Source organism: Pseudonaja textilis, chromosome 1, assembly GCF_049901715.1.
Source record: "Pseudonaja textilis isolate UNSWEBS1 chromosome 1, rPseTex1.2, whole genome shotgun sequence".
Lineage (NCBI taxonomy): Eukaryota > Metazoa > Chordata > Lepidosauria > Squamata > Elapidae > Pseudonaja > Pseudonaja textilis.
This window is the reverse complement of record NC_141990.1, coordinates 320,077,201-320,096,031: the sequence shown is the minus strand read 5'-3', so window position 1 is coordinate 320,096,031 and position 18,831 is coordinate 320,077,201. Positions and strand designations below refer to the sequence as shown.

The following is an 18,831-nucleotide window of genomic DNA, read 5'->3' as shown; positions in this document are numbered from 1 at the left end:
CTAGTCCTCGTGTTTCCGAATAAAAGGCGGTTTAGAAAGAAAATCTGTCCTAGAAATGTATTCAGAGGTTGCAGATGTTTGAGAGTGTCCGTCATTTTGAACCAAGGCAACCGATCAATCTTCCACTGACCACTGTTCCATTTAGTGACCGTTCGCTGGGGAATTCTGGGAATTGGAGTCCACGTGTCTTTAAGGTGATCTAGGTTGGGAAACCCTGTTTTTTGTATTGTTTCCTTGGCAACGCCGTCAAAAGGACTTGTAATTTTGTTCCATGACATTTTTTCCAACTTGGAACAGTCGGATTCGGAAGCCTGCAATTCCCTGATGTGAGGGGTGGGCTTCAAAAAATTTAGCAACTGGTTCTCTGCCTGGTTGCTGGGTGGGTGTGGCCATGATGGGTGTGGCCTAGTTGTTTTGCCCTCCCCTGGCTTTCCTTGAGCCTCCAGGAGGGCGAAAACGGTCCTCTGGAGGCCCTCTGTAGACCGGAAATGGGCCCGTTTCCAGCATTCTGCAACTTCTTGGAGGTTTTTCGCCCTGCCTGGGTTCCAGAGGCTTTCTGCAAACCTCGGGGAGGCCTGTTTCCCCTTTCCTTGGGCCCCAAGGCTCTCTGGAGGCTGGAAAGGGGCAGGACTACAACTCAGAGTCTTCTGGGGATTGGCCCAAAGTCACCCAGTTGGCTTTCATGCCTGAGGCGGGACTAGAACTCAGAGCCTCCTGGGGATTGGCCCAAAGTCACCCGGTTGGCTTTCATGGCTAAAAGGGACTAGAACTCAGAGCTTCCTGGAGATTGGCCCAAAGTCACCCAGTTGGCTTTCATGCCTGAGGCAGGACTGGAACTCAGAGCCTCCTGGGGATTGGCTCAAAGTCACCCAGTTGGCTTTCATGCCTGAGGCGGCACTGGAACTCACTGTCTCCTGGGATTGGCCCAAAGTCACCCGGTTGGCTTTCATGGCTAAAAGGGACTAGAACTCAGAGCCTCCTGGGGATTGGCCCAAAGTCACCCAGTTGGCTTTCATGCCTGAGGCGGAACTAGAACTCAGAGCCTCCTGGGGATTGGCCCAAAGTCACCCGGTTGGCTTTCATGGCTAAAAGGGACTAGAAGTCTCCTGCTTTTTAGCCTGGTAACTTAACCGTTAAACCAAACTGCTCCCACCTGAAAATTGTTTTTCTTTTTTCCCAATCACTGCAGCTGATCGATTTATAATTGAGAGCAGGCAGCGAATGCCAAAATAATAAAACAACTTTGTTCGGTTTTCATTGATTCTTTTGGATGCCCCGAATGTAAAATATTGATTTTGTCTCAGAGATTGAGCCGTCCAAGACAATGCACTATATTCTGGCTCTTCCGGTTTAGACAGCCTTATATCCAAGTTCACGGTTGATTAGAAATTCAGGACTGGTCGATCAAAATTACGTAGGGTCACTGCACACTCTGCGCCTTTTGGACATGTATGTGGTGTCAATGTTACCATGGTAACTGAAAGAAAAAAACCCATCCCTCCTCCTTTCACCATTTCCTTCCTCCTTTCTTTTACCCCCTTTCCTCTTTTTCCATTTCTTCCTTCTTTCTCCTTTCCTCCCTTTTTAACTTTTCTTCCTCTTTTAATCTTTTTTTTCCCTTTTCTCCTTTCTTGGCTCCTGCTTCCCTCTTTCTTTCCTCCTTCCTTCCTCTCCCTTCCTTTCTTTTCATCCTCCACCATCCTTCCTCTTCTTCCTTCCTTCACTCCCACCCTTTCCCTCCTTCTCTCCTTCCTTCCTTTCCTTCTCTCCTTTCCCTTCCTCCAATCCTTCCTCCATCCCTCCCTCTCTCCCTTTCCTATTCCTTCCCTTCCTTCTCTCCCTCCTTCCCTCCCTTTCCTTCTGCTTCCCTTCCTCCCTTTCTTCCTCCCTTTCTTCCTCCCTCCCTCCCTCTCTTCCCCAAAAGAAGAGGTTATTTCCCTAAACTGCTTTGGTCACTAACAAGGGTGGGATTCCATTTTTTTAAACAAAAGGTTCTGTGGGAGTGGCTAGGTGGGCGTGGCCAGGTGAGCATGGCCAGGTGACTGGGTGGCTGTGGCTTCTTTTTGCAGCACCCCCCGTGCTCCGTTTTGGGCCTCCAGGGCCTCCGGGAAGCCGCCTGGGGGAAGCGGTAAGACAGCGAGGGGGATCCCGGCACAGCTGATCATCGGAACAGCCGATCGTCGGAATGGGAAAAGTAAAAGAAATACCTGAAGGAGGGACTGGGCAGGGGAGAATGCAGTCAGCCATGTCGGGGATGCGCACAATGTTGCGCATGCACGATAAGGACGGACTTGGCAGGGAGGGGAGGGTGGAGAGGGGCGGGGCCAGCCAGGGGCACGATTTGCATGTACTTCGAACTGCGCAGAATCATAACAACCAGTTCTATAGAACCGGTCTGAACCGTTAGAATCCTACCCACCCACCCAGTCACTAATCGGCATTGCAAGACATCCACAGTTTTAAAAATGGAATTTATGATGGGGAAATGGAAAAGCACGGCCTGAAACCCGATGGCTGCCCCAGCCAACAAACTAGTGCGCCTAGTTTGAGTGGCGGAGCTGGCGTCGCGACGATACGGCATGTGATCTCGGAGGTCTGAGATCGCAGCCGATAGCTTTGACCCTGGACGGTCCAAATGGATCTAAACCACCCCTTATTCAGATTTTTCTAGACAAGGGTGAAGACCAGAAAATATTCCTTTATTGTGTTCCAGGAAACAATAGCCACATGGGGTGGTCAACAGAGTCTGGCCAGGAAGGGCTGTTACCGTAGTTCAGGATTGACATGGTAGGGAAACAAATTAATTTTCCGATGAATGGGGCTCTTTCATTACACCAGTTAAGTCTTCAGGAAAGTCCTCCATTTGGACAGGTAGTCCTCGATTGACAACAGTTCATTTAGTGACCATTACAAAGGCACTGAAAAAAAAATGACTGAACGACCGTTTTTCACACTTACAACCGTTGCAGCCTCCCCGCTTTTCAAATAATTTGATTTATTTCAAACAAATCCACCAGGACCGTGCAGTCTTCCCACCACTAACTGAATTCCAGATGTTAAGAAGAGAAAGCTGGAAATACTTCTGAATAAACCTGCTTGGAACAGGGGGCAAAGGATCCCTTTTCCAGAATAACGAAATAACGGAAGGGACCTTGGAGGTCCTCTAGTCAAACCCCTCACTCAAGCAGGAGACCCCATACCATGTCAGACAAATGGCAGTCCAATCTCTTCTTGAACACCTCCAGTGATGGAGCAGCCACAACTTCTGGAGGCAGATAGTTCCACAGATTAATTGTTCTGTCAGGAAATTTCTCTTTAATTCCAGGTTGCTCCTCTCTTTGTTTAATTTCCATCCATTATTTCTTGTCCTGCCTTCGGGTGCTTTGGAGAATAAATTGACTCCCTCTTCTTTGGGGCAGCCCCTCAAATATTGGAAGACCGCTATCATGTCACCCCAATCCTCCTTTTTATCAGATTAGACATATCCAATTCCAGCAACCGTTCTTCATATGTTATAGCCTCCAGTCCCCTCATCATCTTTGTTGCTCTTCTCTGCACTCTTTCTAGAGATTCAACTTCTTTTGTATATCATTGTGACCAAACCGGATGCAATATTCCAAGTGTAAACCAGGGGTGGGATTCTACCAGTTCGCACCTATTTGCTAGAACCAGTTGGTAACATACTAAGCAGTTCAGAGAACCGGTTGTTAGAAGAAATTTTTACTGGCCTAATCCTGTAAGGAAGGCAGGAAGGAAACATTCTGGTGTTGCTTACAGAACCTGCCTCTCCGCTAACCCTTATTACATTCTTGGCAGGACTAGACTTCCTGTCTCAGGAACTTCTCTGGAGTTTTTTTCCCCCTCTTTTGCTGGTACTTTGCTTGTGTGGAGTGAGCATTCAAAGTTACCATTGCACTGAAAAACGTGACTTATGACCATTTTTGGAACTTCCGCTTTGAGCTTCTTCGGCGACAGACCGAAACCTCATCTCTCCGAGGCTTCGATCCGTGCTCGCCGCTGGAGCGCCCTGAGCCGGCTGGTTTTGGGGCTAAGCCACCCCGTGGAGGTGGTGAAGAGTGGGGAGACTGCCTGCAGGGTTGAGGAGAGCCACATCTCTCCTCCCCAGCTGGCCATTACTCCCTTTCCAAAGGCGGTTGTAGCGGTGGTCAGAAATGGCCACCACAAAGAGGAACTCGACCGGAAAAGAATGTGCAGGACAAAGATAAGAAGAGAAAATTTTGGTTGACCAGGTCAAACAGCAAAAGCAACAAATAAGGCACCCTGGAATTTAAACTTAACAACATTGTTCCCAAAGAAGATTTTGAAGCTGCGAAGGAGAGAGAGAAGGGAAAGGATTAGGGTTTTTTTCTTCCCTTCCTTATACTGATTAAGAGACTTAAGCAAGAAATTGAAAAAAAATCCACTTTGACACTAATAGGCATCTAAGCTGAAAATAAAAGTCAAAGGGATAATAAAGATTTCTGGACATTTAAAAGTTTTTAAAAGCAGGAAAGGAGGAAAAAAAAGAATAAAAGGGCAGGATCGGGAAAAATGGAGGAGACTGCCTGGAATTAAGGAATGGAACTGTAATTAAAAGGAACTTACAGTGAAATTTTAACAAGATTCCTCAAAGATACACTTTAATTGAGACTTGGTAACAAAATAATAGAACCCCAGGAAGAGAAAGTGGAAAAAAGAAGCAAGTAGAAACAGCCTTGGATTATTGGGTGATTTTTGGTTTTTGCATCTAGATGACTAAAATTAACCAGTTGGTTGTTTAAAAGTTTTTAAAATGGTATCACTCTTAGAAGAACTGAAAACGGAACTTTAAAAATGGAAAGAAGATGCACAAGAAAGGGAGAAGTTGTTTTGGCTTCGTGTTTCAATTCTTAGAAATGGAGATCTGGAACTATGAGAAGCAACAAGAAACGCTTGCAGAGCAAGAAGATTGGGACAAAGAAGAAGCCATCTTTAATGATCAAATAATTTTAAGTGGGGGGGAGAAAAGGGGGAAAAGAGAGTGAAAGTTTTAAGACTAGAAAAAACAACCAAAAAGAAGAACGATTTGAAAGATAAGTATAATATTAGAAAGCAACAGAAGAGGGGATTACAGATGAGAGAGTTAGAAGTAGAGAGACGAGGGGGTAAAAAGGGGAGGGAGAAGAAGAGGGGGAAGAAGGCAAGGAAAAGAAGTTGTAAAAGACAGAAACAAGAAATGGAGAAACAGAGAAAAGATATAAGGATTGTAACCATAAGCTTGTTTAGAGATAATGGGTGAAAATTGAATTGCAAAAGGGATTCTGCAAAGGTACATAAGATAGCATTGTTATATTACAAATAGAAATAATTTTAGAAAATATGATGATGGATAAAATATTTACTGTAATGTAGTGGGATGTTTGTTAATAAATAAATGAATTAAAATGATTGAGAGAATTAAAAGGGAACATTTTTAATTATTAATAATGATTTATAAAAATATAAGTGAGAAATATGGGGGAAAAAAGAATTAATTATGGAAAGTTTATAAGTGTTCCCAAGGAAGTATGATATTTAATTGAAAAGAAATGTTAAAGATGTTAAGATTTTAATGCATACTAATGATAGAATTGAATTGAAATGGAATGTGTGTTTTATTTACATATATATATAATTTTTTCTTTTTAAGAATATAGTCTCTATTTTAACAATGTACCAAGCAGAACTTGATTTGAAGTTATGTATTATATGGAATGCTATAATCTTAAAGGTATACATTAAAGCTTAAATAAGGGTTTGAATGGATAAAATTAAAGGATATAAAGGTGTCATACTCTAATTGGAAACTACAGGGAAAAATTTGTTTAATAAGAAAAGATAATGTGAAATTGAAACAGGACAGACAAAAATATAAATATAATGCTTTGAATTGAGATGAGATAATTAAACAAAGTTGAGAAAATTAAAAGAGGGAAAAAACTATATAGAAAATATAAAATGGTAATAAGATATGGAATAGAATATAAAAATGAGCATGAAATTGAGTTTTGTGTCTGTATGAAGAAGTGATAACCTGGGACCATGCTATTTTCAAAAGAGATGTTTTATTTATATTTTGTTTTTGTGAAAACCCAAATAAAATTTTCAAAAAAAAAAAGTGACTTATGACCATTTTTCACACTTACGACTGTTGCTGCATCCTCACAGTCATGAGAGGCCAGACGAGGAGATGTGTGCCTTGATGTGAGTGATACTGAGATGGCCACGCCCAGCCAATGACATGACCACCAAGCCACGTCCACCAGGTCACATGACCACCAAGCTGCGCCCACCAACTAAGCCATGCCCACAGAACTGGTTGTTAAAAAATTTGAATCCCACCCCTGGTATAAACCAGGTCTTAGAGGCTTGTGGACTAGTATTTGAGACCGGTTAGGTTAAGGTTAAATCATGATTGGGGGTGTAAATGAATCCTATATTAGTCCTAAAATTAATCCTTGGTGGCGCAGTGGTTAAAGGGCAGTACTGCAGGCTATTTCTGCTGCCTGCCGGCTGCCTGCAATTTGGCAGTTCGAATCTCATCAGGCTCAAGGTTGACTCAGCCTTCTGTCCTTCTGAGGTGGGTCAAATGAGGACCCAAAATTGTTGGGGGCAACAGGCTGGCTCTGTAAACCTTAGAGAGGGCTGCAAAGCACTATGAAGCGGTATATAAGTCTAAATGCTATGGCTATATTGGCAGCTTTGCTTCTCCATTTTGGTCTAGTGATTTCCATTGTCACTTGACTTTCTCCTGATTGTGTGTCACACAACTCTGCTTCACGTGAGATTTATTTTTCCTATAAGTGTGCAGAAAGCGTGTCGGTGCCTTATCCTGGATTTGCAGTTGTGGTTGGGTAGACAAAGGCTTAATTTTGCAGGAATAATGTGAAGTTCATCCATCCAACAAAATTGGAAGGGACCTTAGAGGTCTTCTAGTCCATCCCCTTGCTCAAGCAAGAGACCCTATCGCATTTCAGACAAATGGCTGTCCAGTCTCTTCTTAAAACTTTCCAGCATTGGAGCATCCACAACTTCTGGTGGCAGGTCGTTCCACTGGTTCATTGTTTCCTGGATCGGAGACTTATCAATTATTTCTTCATGCCGCTGTTCGAAACTTTCCCCAAATCCCCTCTTAACTTTTGTTTTTTTTTCTGTAGGATGTGCAGCGGCTGTGACATCACAGCAGCGCAGCCAATGGCTATGAAAGAAAGTCACGTCAGGGGTCAGTTTTCTCATCTGATCCACTCAGAGTGCTCTTCCCGCAAAACGGGACCAAGAGAACAGATGGAGAGGGAATCGTCATCCAGAGGTAGATTTGGTTGGGGGCGCTCAGCTGGTTCCTCTCGTCCTTGACACCGCGTAGATTCTTTAACCAAAATGTCCGCCGTCTTTTAATTCTCCATCTTGGCCCAACGTTCCTGAAGTTTGCGTTTCAGCTCCTCATCTATCTCTGCAAAGAGAAACGGCACATCAGCAACGCACAGAGCCAGGAGGTTGGGTGGGTTGATATTTGGTTCGCACCGGTTTGGGCGAACCGGGTGTTAATTTTACATCCGGTTCGTTGAAGCGGGAGTCCCAATGACTGGCTGGCCCCGCGCACCCCTCCCCACCCCTCCCTGGAGTCTCCGCGTGGCCCGTTGTGGATCCCAAGTTAAGTGCAGAACTTGCGCGGAGGCTCAGGGCGGGCAAAAAATGGGCCTCCCAGAGGTTCCGGAATCGGGAGTCTGTCTTCACGCTCCTGGAGGCTCAAGGGAAGCCTCCAGAGCCCGGGGAAGGTGAAAATAGCCCCACTCTGCCACGGTGCAGGAGGCTGACTAGGCCACACCCACCGAGCAACCAGGCAGAGAACCCGTTGCTAATTGTTTTTGAAACCCGCCCCCTGCTCAGAGCCTGCCTGCAGAGTTAAAAACAAAACCCTGGTTTGGAAATGAATTTAACGACCGCTCGTCTTGCAACCGCCCAAAGTTACGGCAGCCACAAAATGGGTTTTACACACCCTGTAAAGCAGGGGTCCCCAATCACCAGGCTGCGGACCGGTACCGGTCCGTGGAACATTTCCTACTGGTTTGCTGGGCGCCGCCATCTTGTTTGACGAGAAAGTGCTTCCGGGTGAGCTTTTCCAGTTGGAAAGCGGCGTTTGGGTCCTGAAGGAATCCTCGCGCCTTAGTTTCATCGAAGGGGGGGGGCTTCGAACGAAACTAAGGCGTGAGGATTCTTTCAGCACCCAAGGCAAGGCGAGCCGAGCGACCGTCCCGAAGCCGTCACGAAGCGAAGCCCATCGACAAAGGTACAAAGGAGGAGTTGAAGGTGGTGGGGAGAAGCGGGGGACGGCTGGCTGGCCGGTCGCTTGGCTCGCCTTGCCTTGCCATGCATGCTGATGCCGGTACCGGGCCGTGGTATCATTTTGTGATGCCGCGGCACAAAAAAGGTTGGGGGCCACTGCTGTAAAGCACTCCAGGTTGCTGTACACCTCAACTGACCACAAACTGAATTACCTTTAGCAGGTTGCACCCAGGGGCGGGATTCAAACATCCCAGCAACCAGTTCTCTGCTTGGTTACTTGGTGGGTGTGGTCCCGGTGGGTGTGGCTTACTCGTTTTCACCCTCCCCAGGCTCCGGAGGCTTTTCCTTGAGCCTCCAGAAGAGTGAAAACGGTCTCCCTGGGATCTGGAGGCCCTCTGGAGGCTGGAAATGAACCATTTCTGGCCTTCCGTAACTTCCAGAAGGCCCATTTTTCACCCTCCCTGAGCTCCAAAGGCTTTCCTTGAGCCTTGGGGGGGGGGCATTTCCCCCTTTCCTGGGCTCCGGAGGCTCTTTGGAGTCTGGAAACGGGTCCATTTCCAGCCTTCTGGAGCCTCCAGGGGGCATTTTTTGCCCTCCTGAGCCTTCACACAGGCCCTGCACTCAGCTTAGATCCAAAACAGGCTGCGTGGGGACTCCTGGGAGGGGCCTTCCCCAGGGTCCGGAGGCTTCTCACGAACCTCCGGGTGGGTGAAAATGGCCTCTCCCGGGCTCCGGAGCCTCTCCGGAAGCCAGAAACAGACCCATTTCCAGACTTCCAGAAGGCCCATTTTCCCCCTCCCGGAGCCATTGAGTGGACTCTGCACTTACTTGCATCCAAAATGGACCACGTGGAGACTCCTGAGGGGGGAGGGGAGCGGTGGGCAAGGCCCGCCAGCAGTTGCAACTACCGGTTCGGCAAACCAGATGTAAATTTAACATCTGCTTTGCTCAAAGCGGTCCAAACTGGTGGAATCCCACCTCTGGTTGTACCGTTCCACAGTTACATGACTACAATTTGCTAGCAAAAAAAAAAAAAAATGCCTGCAGGTAGTTTCCGACTTACGACCGTTCATTTACGGAAGGTTCAAAGTTACAAGGCCACTGAAAAAAGTGACTTACGAGTGTTTTTCACGCTTTCATATTTATGATGGTCACAGCATCCCGGAGTCGGGCAATCACCCATTTGCAACCTTCTGACCAGCCAAGTCAATGGGGAAGCTAGATTCACTTAAGAACCCTGCTATGCCAGGGGTGGGATTCAAATTTTTTAACAACCGGTTCTGTGGGCGTGGCTTAGGTGGTGGGCGGTGGCTTGGTGGTCATGTGACTGGGTGGACATGGCTTAGTGGTCATGTTATTGGCTGGGCGTGGCCGTCTCAATATCACTCACATCGAGGCACGCATCTCCTCACCTGGCCTCTCATGACTGTGGGGAAGTTGTTACAGTTGTAAGTGTGAAAAATGGTCATAAGTCAGTTTTTTCAGTGCCATGGTAACTTTGAATGGTCACTCCACACAAGTAAAGTACCAGCAAAGGAAGGGGAAAAAAACTCCAGAGAAGTTCCTGAGACAGGAAGTCTAGTCCCACCAAGAATGGAATAAGGGTTAATGGAGAGGCAGTTTCTGTAAGCAACACCAGAATGTTTCCTTCCTGCCTTCCTTACAGGATTAGGCCAGTAATTTCTTCTAACAACTGGTTCTCTGAACTGCTTAGAGTGTTAACAACCTGTTCTAGCGAATAGGTGCGAACTGGTAGAATCCCATCCCTGCATTATTCACTGAAAAAATGTCATATTTAAGGACAGAAAATTTGGGCTCAATTGTGGCCGTAAGTCGAGGACTACCGGTGATTAATGACATATTGATGGAATCCCATAGGTGGATTTATATACCATAAATTAACTTACCCCTTAAAATCAACTTGCCAATAAATTAACCAGTTAAATTAACTTACTGTTTCTGAACCACAAAGTCTTCTCTTTGGTGGAAGGTATACCAGGTCCAAGGGAAGAATTACTCTCAAGTAGGCTGCCTTAAAGAGATTAAGAAAAGCACATGTTGAGATTCTAGAAAGAGTGTAGAGAAGAGCAACAAGGATGATGAGGGGACTGGAGGCTAAAACATATGAAGAAGGGCTGCTGAAATTGGCTACGTCTAGTCTAATTAAAAGAAGGACTGGGGGAGACATGATAGCAGCCTTCCAACATTTGAGGGGCTGCCCCAAAGAAGAGGGAGTCAAGCTATTCTCCAAAGCACCTCAAGGCAGGACAAGAAGCAATAAGGATGGAAGGTCATTAAAGAGAGATGCAACCTAGAATTAAGGAGAGATTTCCTGACAGACCAATTAACCAGTGGAACAACTTGCAACCAGAAGTTGTGGATGCTTGATCACTGGAAATTTTTAAGAAAAGACTGGACAACCATTTGTCTGACATGGTATATACTATAGGGTTTCCTGCTTGAGGAGGGGGTTGGACTAGAAGACCTCCAAGGTCCCTTCCGGCTGTATTATTCTATTCTATTCTATTCTATTCTATTCTATTCTATTCTATTCTATTCTCTATTCTATTCTATTCTATTCTATTCTCTATTCATTCCAATATTCTATTCTATTCTATTCTAATTCTATTCTATTCTATATTCATTCCAATATTCTATTCTATTCTATTCTATTCTATTCTATTCTATTCTATTCTATTTCTATTTCTATTCTATTCTATATTCATTCCAATATTCTATTCTATTCTATTCTAATTCTATTCTATTCTATTCTATTCTATTCTATTCTATATTCATTCCAATATTCTATTCTATTCTATTCTATTCTATTCTATTCTATTCTATTCTATTCTATTCTATTTCTATTCTATTCTATTCTATTCTATTCTATATTCATTCCAATATTCTATTCTATTCTATTCTATTCTATTCTATTCTATTCTATTCTATTCTATTCTATTCTATTCTATTCTATTCTTCTAATTTCTATTTTATTCTATTCTGATTTTCTATTCTATTTTTCTATTTTTCTATTCTATTCTAATTTTCTATTCTAATTTTCTGTTCTATTCTATTTTATTTTCTATTCTATTCTTCTAATTTTCGATTCTATTCTAATTTTCTATTTTATTCAATTCTATTTTAATATTCTATTCTATCCTATCCTATCTTATAACTTTGAACAGTCACTAAAACGAACGGTTGTAAGTCAAGGACTGACTGTATCTCCCAATTCCAACTGCCTATGAGACCAGGAACAGAGATTTGCCCAAGTCCCCCTCCAACCTCGAAAGAGATGCTGCCCGCTGGCCCACCACCTGCCCTTAGCACATAACAGCCAACGCTCCTTTTTAAATTGGCAGAATCACGAGGATAGAGTCCCTTATTTTTATTTTTAGAAGAAGAGATCAGGATTCACCGCTTGAGGCCTTTTGGGTACAGTCCCCTGAGCGTCGTCCTGTGAACTGAACACATCTGGAGAGAGCAAACCAGCTTGTTGCTTTTGTTGCCGGGTGACAACAAGTGTTTCGACCCACGGACACAAGTCTTCCAAACCATACCTGGCTTTGGGGGCTTCTTTGGGGGCTTGGGAGGTACACGAGCAGGTGGGGGCGGCCCTTCCCACCTCGCTGCCTGGTCCCCAGGTTGATCCCACGCTGCACCTGTCCCAGGTGGAAAGGTAGGAAAAAACACACCTCAGTTCTCACAGCAAAAGATTGTCACTTAAAAAAACACACAACAACAACAGTACAGGTAGTCCTCGTGTCAGGATTCTGGCAGTTACCCCAATTAAATCATAAGTCTCGAAAAAGACTTGTTTCTTTTATTAAAAGTTACCAAGCCGGCATATGCCTGGGCGTAGACGACTCTGAGATACGTAATTCACTGTCACCTTTTCTTCCCCACCCGGGGGTGAGATTCAAATTTTTAACAACAGGTTCTGTGGGCGTGGCTTAGGTGGTGGGCATGGCTTGATGGTCATGTGACTGGGTGGGTGTGGCTTAGTGGTCATCTTATTGGCTGGGTGTGGCCCACTCAATATCACTCACATCGAGGCACGCATCTCCTCGCCTGGCTTCTCGTGACTGTGGGGATGCTGCAACAGTCGTAAGTGTGAAAAAGGGTCATAAGTCACTTTTTTCAGTGCCATGGTAACTTTGAAGGGTCACTCCACACAAGCAAAGTACCAGCAAAGGAGGGGGAAAAAACTCCAGAGACGTTCCAGAGACAGGAAGTCTAGTCCTGCCAAGAATGTAATAAGGGTTAACGGAGAGGCAGTTTCTGTAAGCAACACCAGAATGTTTCCTTCCTGCCTTCCTTACAGGATTAGGCCAGTAATTTCTTCTAACAACCGGTTCTCAGAATTGCTTAGAATGTTAACAAGCGGTTCTAGCAAAGAGGTGCAAACTGGTAGAATCCCACCCCTCTGGGTGTATCATCCAACGAAACACCTCCATAGGCAAGAGTCATCGATCATGCTCTCCAATTAGATTTTTGCTGAGCAGAAGCTTCAATCATCGAATCAGTCTTTGAAGAAAATATGAATGGAATGTACTTTCGATTCCACACTGTCTCCTGCTCTTTGAAACTACGCCGCCACTTTCTGTTGACAACTATAAAATGGGTATACAAAATGTTTTATGAGTTGATATCCGGCACTTGCCTGGGTGTAGCTGACCCTGAGACACCTAATTCCTTGTCAACCTTGACCCTGGTTTTCTGCCCATCCCCTGCGTGAATCATTTTGACCTTTTCCACACCCCTTGCAAACACCGGTGTTCTAAAACCGCTCTTTCTTCTAGCCTGGATTACCTATTGTCAGCGTTCCAACTAAAACAATTCCAACGCAATAAACTTCAAGACAGGCGTTTCCTCAAAGTACCATTTTATTAGCGTTGTTGTCATATTTTCACATCTGGGAAAACCCGAATCTGAGAGTTCCAGGTTTTCCCTTCCCAAAAGAAAAATCAAAGATCCACCCCCTGCGTCCGTCAGTCCATCACATGGCCCAATCACCAGTCCTCCCAACTGATTATATAAATATATATATAAAAGCGAAATGCCCCTCACGCATCATCACAAAATCTCCAGAACCGTAAAGCCTACATGTTCCTCTTGGCTTCTAGGTGCTCACTAAGAAAGGATTTTTCCAAATGACCATCAGAACATTAGTATTTTGTATATTATTATTATTATTATTATTATTAACACGCTCTGATGCTAAGGAGTTCTACTCCCCCTCCCCACTTGAAAAGAAATCTGTTCCAAATGCAAAACACAAGCAGAGGAGAGGAGGTTCAGTTTTAGTTTCACAGCACCAAGCAGCTTTAGTACGGAACAGTTGAGCTAAGCCACGCCCAGGCTCCTTGCTGGTTCCTTGCTCATACAGCAAATACTGTTTTCATTTCCAAACAGCCTTCAACTCTCTCACGCACTGACAGGACACTAGCCAGATGAATACTGATGGATGCTGGTAGGCAGAGGCACAATTCCCCCACCACCACCTTATTTTCCTCCCCAAAAACTAATCCCGACCACATAGTTTTGTAGCGAAGCACGGGTATCCAGGTAGTAGATTATAGAGTAACAGAGTTGGAATGGACCTTGTAGGTCATCTAGTCCAACCCCACCACCCCAAGCAGGAGACCCTACACCATTTCTGACAAATGGCAGTCCAACTGGAGACATTCCTCTAGCCACTCCTCTTCCAGGTGCAGCGTAACTTGTCCTTGACTCAAGAAAAAGAATGTTATGTCTAAATTTCCACCTCGCTATCAGATCTCCTCTCCCAAATTCCTCACTCCCTTTTAGTACTGATGATGTTACCTACTTGGGATGTGAAACGTCTGCAAGAAAACTATTAAGCTCAGAGAGCAACATGGACTCCACAGCACTCCTCCTCCTCCTCCTCCTCCTCCTCCTCCTCCTCCTGTCAGGGCTGCTGTTCCGCTGGGGATTGTAATATCGCTCGCCATTCTCGACTCACCTTCTTCGTTCACGTACGTTGACTGCGGAGGGTCTTCCTCCTCGTAGACACGCGTGGGTTGGGGGACCGATGCCCGGCGCGGTGGTGGGATTGGCATGATCGGTGGCAGAGGAGGAGGCTGGGTCGGCCATGAATTTAGAGGTACGACGCTCTTTGGTTTCACGAGTTCGCCTGCAGGCAAATGGAGAGAGAGAGAGAGAGAGAGAGAGAGACGTACAAGGGGATCCTTCGACTCATTTAGCGACCGTTCGAAGTGACAGTGGCCTTGAAACAAGTGACTTACAACGACCGCGTGTCACACTCTGTCCCCAACTCTGAGGGCCAGATATTCTTCTCCTTCCTCGGCTTGCTGTGTCCCTTGGGAGCTGCTACTGGTTCGTGGCGGTTCGGGCGAACCGGTAGCTAATTTTATCATTTTTAATTACCAGTTTGGCGAACTGGTAAATCCCACCCCCTCGCTGGCCCCGCCCACCCTGCCCCTCCCTGCCCATTTTGGATGGTAAGTAAGTGCAGGGCCCGCAGGGAGACTCAGGGAGGGTGAAAATCGGCCTCGCGGACACTCCGGAAGGCCAGAAATGGACCCATTTCTGACCTCTGGGTGGTATTCAGCCAGTTCTGACCGGTTCTGGAAAACTGGTAGTGGAAATTTTGAGTAATTAATTGGGAAAACCGGCCAATCCCACCTCTGGGACTGGCCCCGCCAACCCCATCTATTCTCTGCCTCCCGTTGAGTCCCAGCTTATCGGCTGGGTCTTCTTTGCTTGCCCTGCCCAGGAGAACGGAGCTGTAAAGCAGGTTAAGTGGGGTGGGGAGGGAAGGAGGATTTGGCAGTATATCCTTCCCCTGCCACGCCCACCAAGCCACGCCCATAGAACAGGTAGTAAAACATTTTGAATCCCACCACTGCTCTGGAGGGCCTCCGGAGCCCGGGGGAAGGCCATTTTCACCCTCCCAGAGGCCTGAGGAAAGCCTCCGGAGCCTGGGGAGGGTGGAAAAAGAATAGGCCTCCCGTCGTGGTGCAGGAGGCCAATTAGGCCACACCCACCTTAGCAACCGGGCAGAGAATCAGTTGTTGAAATTTTTGAACCTCATTCCTCTGTGTGTGTGTGTGTGTTTTTGTGTGTGTGTGTGTATGTTTTGTGTGTGTGTAGAACTAGCCCTTGGCAAGAGAAGATTTTGTGGAAGGGTCGGAGCACTCGTGGGCCCAATTGAAGCGGGAAGGGAAACAGAAGCCAACTTCTTCCATGATCCGGGTGCAAATTCGGCGTCCGAATGGAGCCTCCGGAAAGTACCTTTCCCAGGTGGTTGGGGGTCCTCGGGCTCGAAGGGGGACCCCGAGATGCTCTGCTTGCTTTCCTGATCTGCCTCCACGACCTCTGCAAAGGAAAACGAGCCCCGGTAGAAAACAGGGGAGGTGCTTCTGACTTCTGACAACATTTTGACTACAGATAGTCCTCGACTTACAACCGTTCGTTTAATGACCGTTTGAAGTTAGAGAGACACTGAAAAAAAGGGACTCAGGAACTCATTGCAACATCCCTGGGGTCACACGATCAAAATTCAGGCGCTTGGCAAACTGACTCGCATTTACGACAGTTGAGGCATCCCACATTGTCCCCTTTGGCGAACTTCTGACAGGATTCACTTAACAACGCTGGTTACGACCTTAACAATGATTCACTTAACAACGGTGGCCAGAAAAGGTAGTCAAAACGGGGCAAAACTCGCTTCACGGCGGTTCCCGGAAACCTCCCCGATTATCAGCCGGGGAACCCGCGAAGTCCACGGGGAAGCCGGATTCACTTCACGACCGTGGGACTCGCTTGAGCAATGATGGTGATTCGCTTCGCAGCGGCGGCGCGGAAGGTCGTCAAACGGGGCAAAGCAACTGCCTTGCTTAGCCACAGAAATGCGGGGTTTCATGTGGGGTTGTAAGTCGAGGATTACCCGATATTTCTTCCCTCCCCCGGTTTCTCTCCACGGTGCCCGAAACAAATGGGCGAGGCCTACCCAGGGCCATGGCGTAGCTCTTCTCCACGCTGAGCGGCACGAGGGTCCCGTTGGTCTTGGTGACGAAGAAGTCGAGCACCGCCATGAGGGAAGAGCAGTAATTCTGGGAGGGGAGAAAAGCGAGGAATGGAAGAGGAGGCCAAACCTGCCCCGGGTTGGGCTAAGAAAAACTCCAAACGCCACAGCGGAATTTCAAAAAAACGTTTGAAAACTCTCGTCTGTTTTGAGCTACCGCCTCGTATGGAAGTTCGGATGGCTGGGGATGGTAGGAAGGAAGGGAAGGAAGGAAGGGAAGGAGGAACAGGGAGGGAGGGAAAGGAAGGAAAGAGAGAGGGAGGGAGGAAAGGAAGGAAAGGAGGACAGAAATAGAGAAGGGAGGAAGGGTAAGGGATAAGGGGAAAGGAAGGAAAGAGGGAGGGAGGAAAGAAAGGAAAGGAGGACAGAAATAGAGAAGAAAGGAAGGGTAAGGGATAAGGGGAAAGGAAGGAAAGAGAGAGGGAGGGAGGAAAGGAAGGAAAGGAGGACAGAAATAGAGAAGGAAGGAAGGAAAGGGATAGAGGGAAAGGAAGGAAAGAGAGAGGGAGGGAGGAAAGGAAGGAAAGGAGGACAGAAATAGAGAAGGGAGGAAGGGTAAGGGATAAGGGGAAAGGAAGGAAAGAGGGAGGGAGGAAAGGAAGGAAAGGAGGACAGAAATAGAGAATGAAGGAAGGGTAAGGGATAAGGGGAAAGGAAGGAAAGAGAGAGGGAGGGAGGAAAGGAAGGAAAGGAGGACAGAAATAGAGAAGGAAGGAAGGAAAGGGATAGAGGGAAAGGAAGGAAAGAGGGAGGGAGGAAAGGAAGGAAAGGAGGACAGAAATAGAGAAGGAAGGAAGGAAAGGGATAGAGGGAAAGGAAGGAAAGAGAGAGGGAGGGAGGAAAGGAAGGAAAGGAGGACAGAAATAGAGAAGGAAGGAAGGAAAGGGATAGAGGGAAAGGAAGGAAAGAGGGAGGGAGGGAGGAAAGGAAGGAAAGGAGGACAGAAATAGAGAAGGAAGGAAGGAAAGGGATAGAGGGAAAGGAAGGAAAGAGAGAGGGAGGGAGGAAAGGAAGGAAAGGAGGACAGAAATAGAGAAGGAAGGAAGGAAAGGGATAGAGGGAAAGGAAAGAAAGAGAGAGGGAGGGAGGAAAGGAAGGAAAGGAAGACAGAAATAGAGAAGGAAGGAAGGAAAGGGATAGAGGGAAAGGAAGGAAAGAGGGAGGGAGGGAGGAAAGGAAGGAAAGGAGGACAGAAATAGAGAAGGAAGGAAGGAAAGGGATAGAGGGAAAGGAAGGAAAGAGAGAGGGAGGGAGGAAAGGAAGGAAAGGAGGACAGAAATAGAGAAGGAAGGAAGGAAAGGGATAGAGGGAAAGGAAGGAAAGAGAGAGGGAGGGAGGAAAGGAAGGAAAGGAGGACAGAAATAGAGAAGGAAGGAAGGGTAAGGGATAAGGGGAAAGGAAGGAAAGAGGGAGGGAGGAAAGGAAGGAAGGAAAGGAGGACAGAAATAGAGAAGGAAGGAAGGAAAGGGATAGAGGGAAAGGAAGGAAAGAGAGAGGGAGGGAGGAAAGGAAGGAAAGGAGGACAGAAATAGAGAAGGAAGGAAGGAAAGGGATGGAGGGAAAGGAAGGAAAGAGAGTGGGGGAGGGAGATTGGCAGAGAAGGAAGGAAGAAGGAAAGAAATGGAGAAGGAAGGAAGGAAATAGAGAAAAAGAAGGAAAAGGAGTGGGAAGGAAGGCAGGAAAAGGGACGGAGAGAAAGGAAGGAAAGAAAGAGGGAGGGAGGAAAGGAAGGAAAGCAGGACAGAAATAGAGAAGGAAGGAAGGAAAGGGATAGAGGGAAAGGAAGGAAAGGAAGAGAGAGGGAGGGAGGTTGGGAGAGAAGGAAGGAAGACAGAAATGGAGAAGGAAAGAAGGGAATAGAGAAGAAAGGAAGGACAGAAATGGAGAAGAAAGGAAGGAAGGAAAAGAGATGGAGAGAAAGGAAGGAAAGAGGGAGAGAGGGAAGGAAGGAAATAGAGAAGGAGAAAGGAAGCAAAAGGGAAAGCAAGGAGGGAGGGGGGAAAAAAGGAAGGGAGGGCGGGAAAGAAGAAAGGATAGAGGGAGAGAGAGAGAAGGAAGGCAGGCAGGAAGAAGGACGAAGGATGGAAGGGGAAAACCCACTTGCCATCACGAGGTTTCCATATGCTGCAAGAGTTCAGCTGAGAACATGCAAGCTTTTCATATTTCCCCCCCACCCCCCACTTGCATGAGGTCTAGTAACTTGGGGAGCTGGTCCATTTTAAACATTATACATTTTGCACGAATCACTTGAAACCGTTGCCTAGTCTAGTTCTGTTCTCCCCCTTCTTTCTAAAAACCTGGTTTGCCTTCGTCGCCCCACCGTAACCCTAACCCTCCGGGTTCCCCGCTTACCGGCTTTTCCATGACGATGATGTATTCCCCACCAACGGCGTTGATTTTATAATGCTTGACACTCACAGCGCTGCAAAGAACACAAAATGGAATTTGAATGCTGTCCT

The 18,831-nt window shown here is 46.5% G+C and overlaps 1 protein-coding gene and 1 long non-coding RNA gene across 2 annotated transcripts in view; both read right to left on the bottom strand.

Moving 5' to 3' along the window:
• Nucleotides 1-18,831, bottom strand: part of LOC148128374 (uncharacterized) — a 452,998-nt gene that overhangs the window by 397,958 nt on the left and 36,209 nt on the right. The window lies entirely within an intron of this gene.
• The window catches only part of STAP2 (signal transducing adaptor family member 2), a 32,353-nt gene continuing 16,200 nt past the window's right edge, over nucleotides 2,679-18,831 (bottom strand). The window contains exons 7-13 of the mRNA XM_026720361.2: nucleotides 18,725-18,794; nucleotides 16,298-16,400; nucleotides 15,580-15,663; nucleotides 14,288-14,458; nucleotides 11,862-11,963; nucleotides 10,256-10,333; nucleotides 2,679-7,468 (exon numbers count right to left, since the gene is read on the bottom strand). Coding sequence (XP_026576146.1) covers nucleotides 7,410-7,468; nucleotides 10,256-10,333; nucleotides 11,862-11,963; nucleotides 14,288-14,458; nucleotides 15,580-15,663; nucleotides 16,298-16,400; nucleotides 18,725-18,794 — 667 coding nt within the window. The 3' untranslated portion in view covers nucleotides 2,679-7,409. The remainder of the gene's footprint in view (nucleotides 7,469-10,255; nucleotides 10,334-11,861; nucleotides 11,964-14,287; nucleotides 14,459-15,579; nucleotides 15,664-16,297; nucleotides 16,401-18,724; nucleotides 18,795-18,831) is intronic.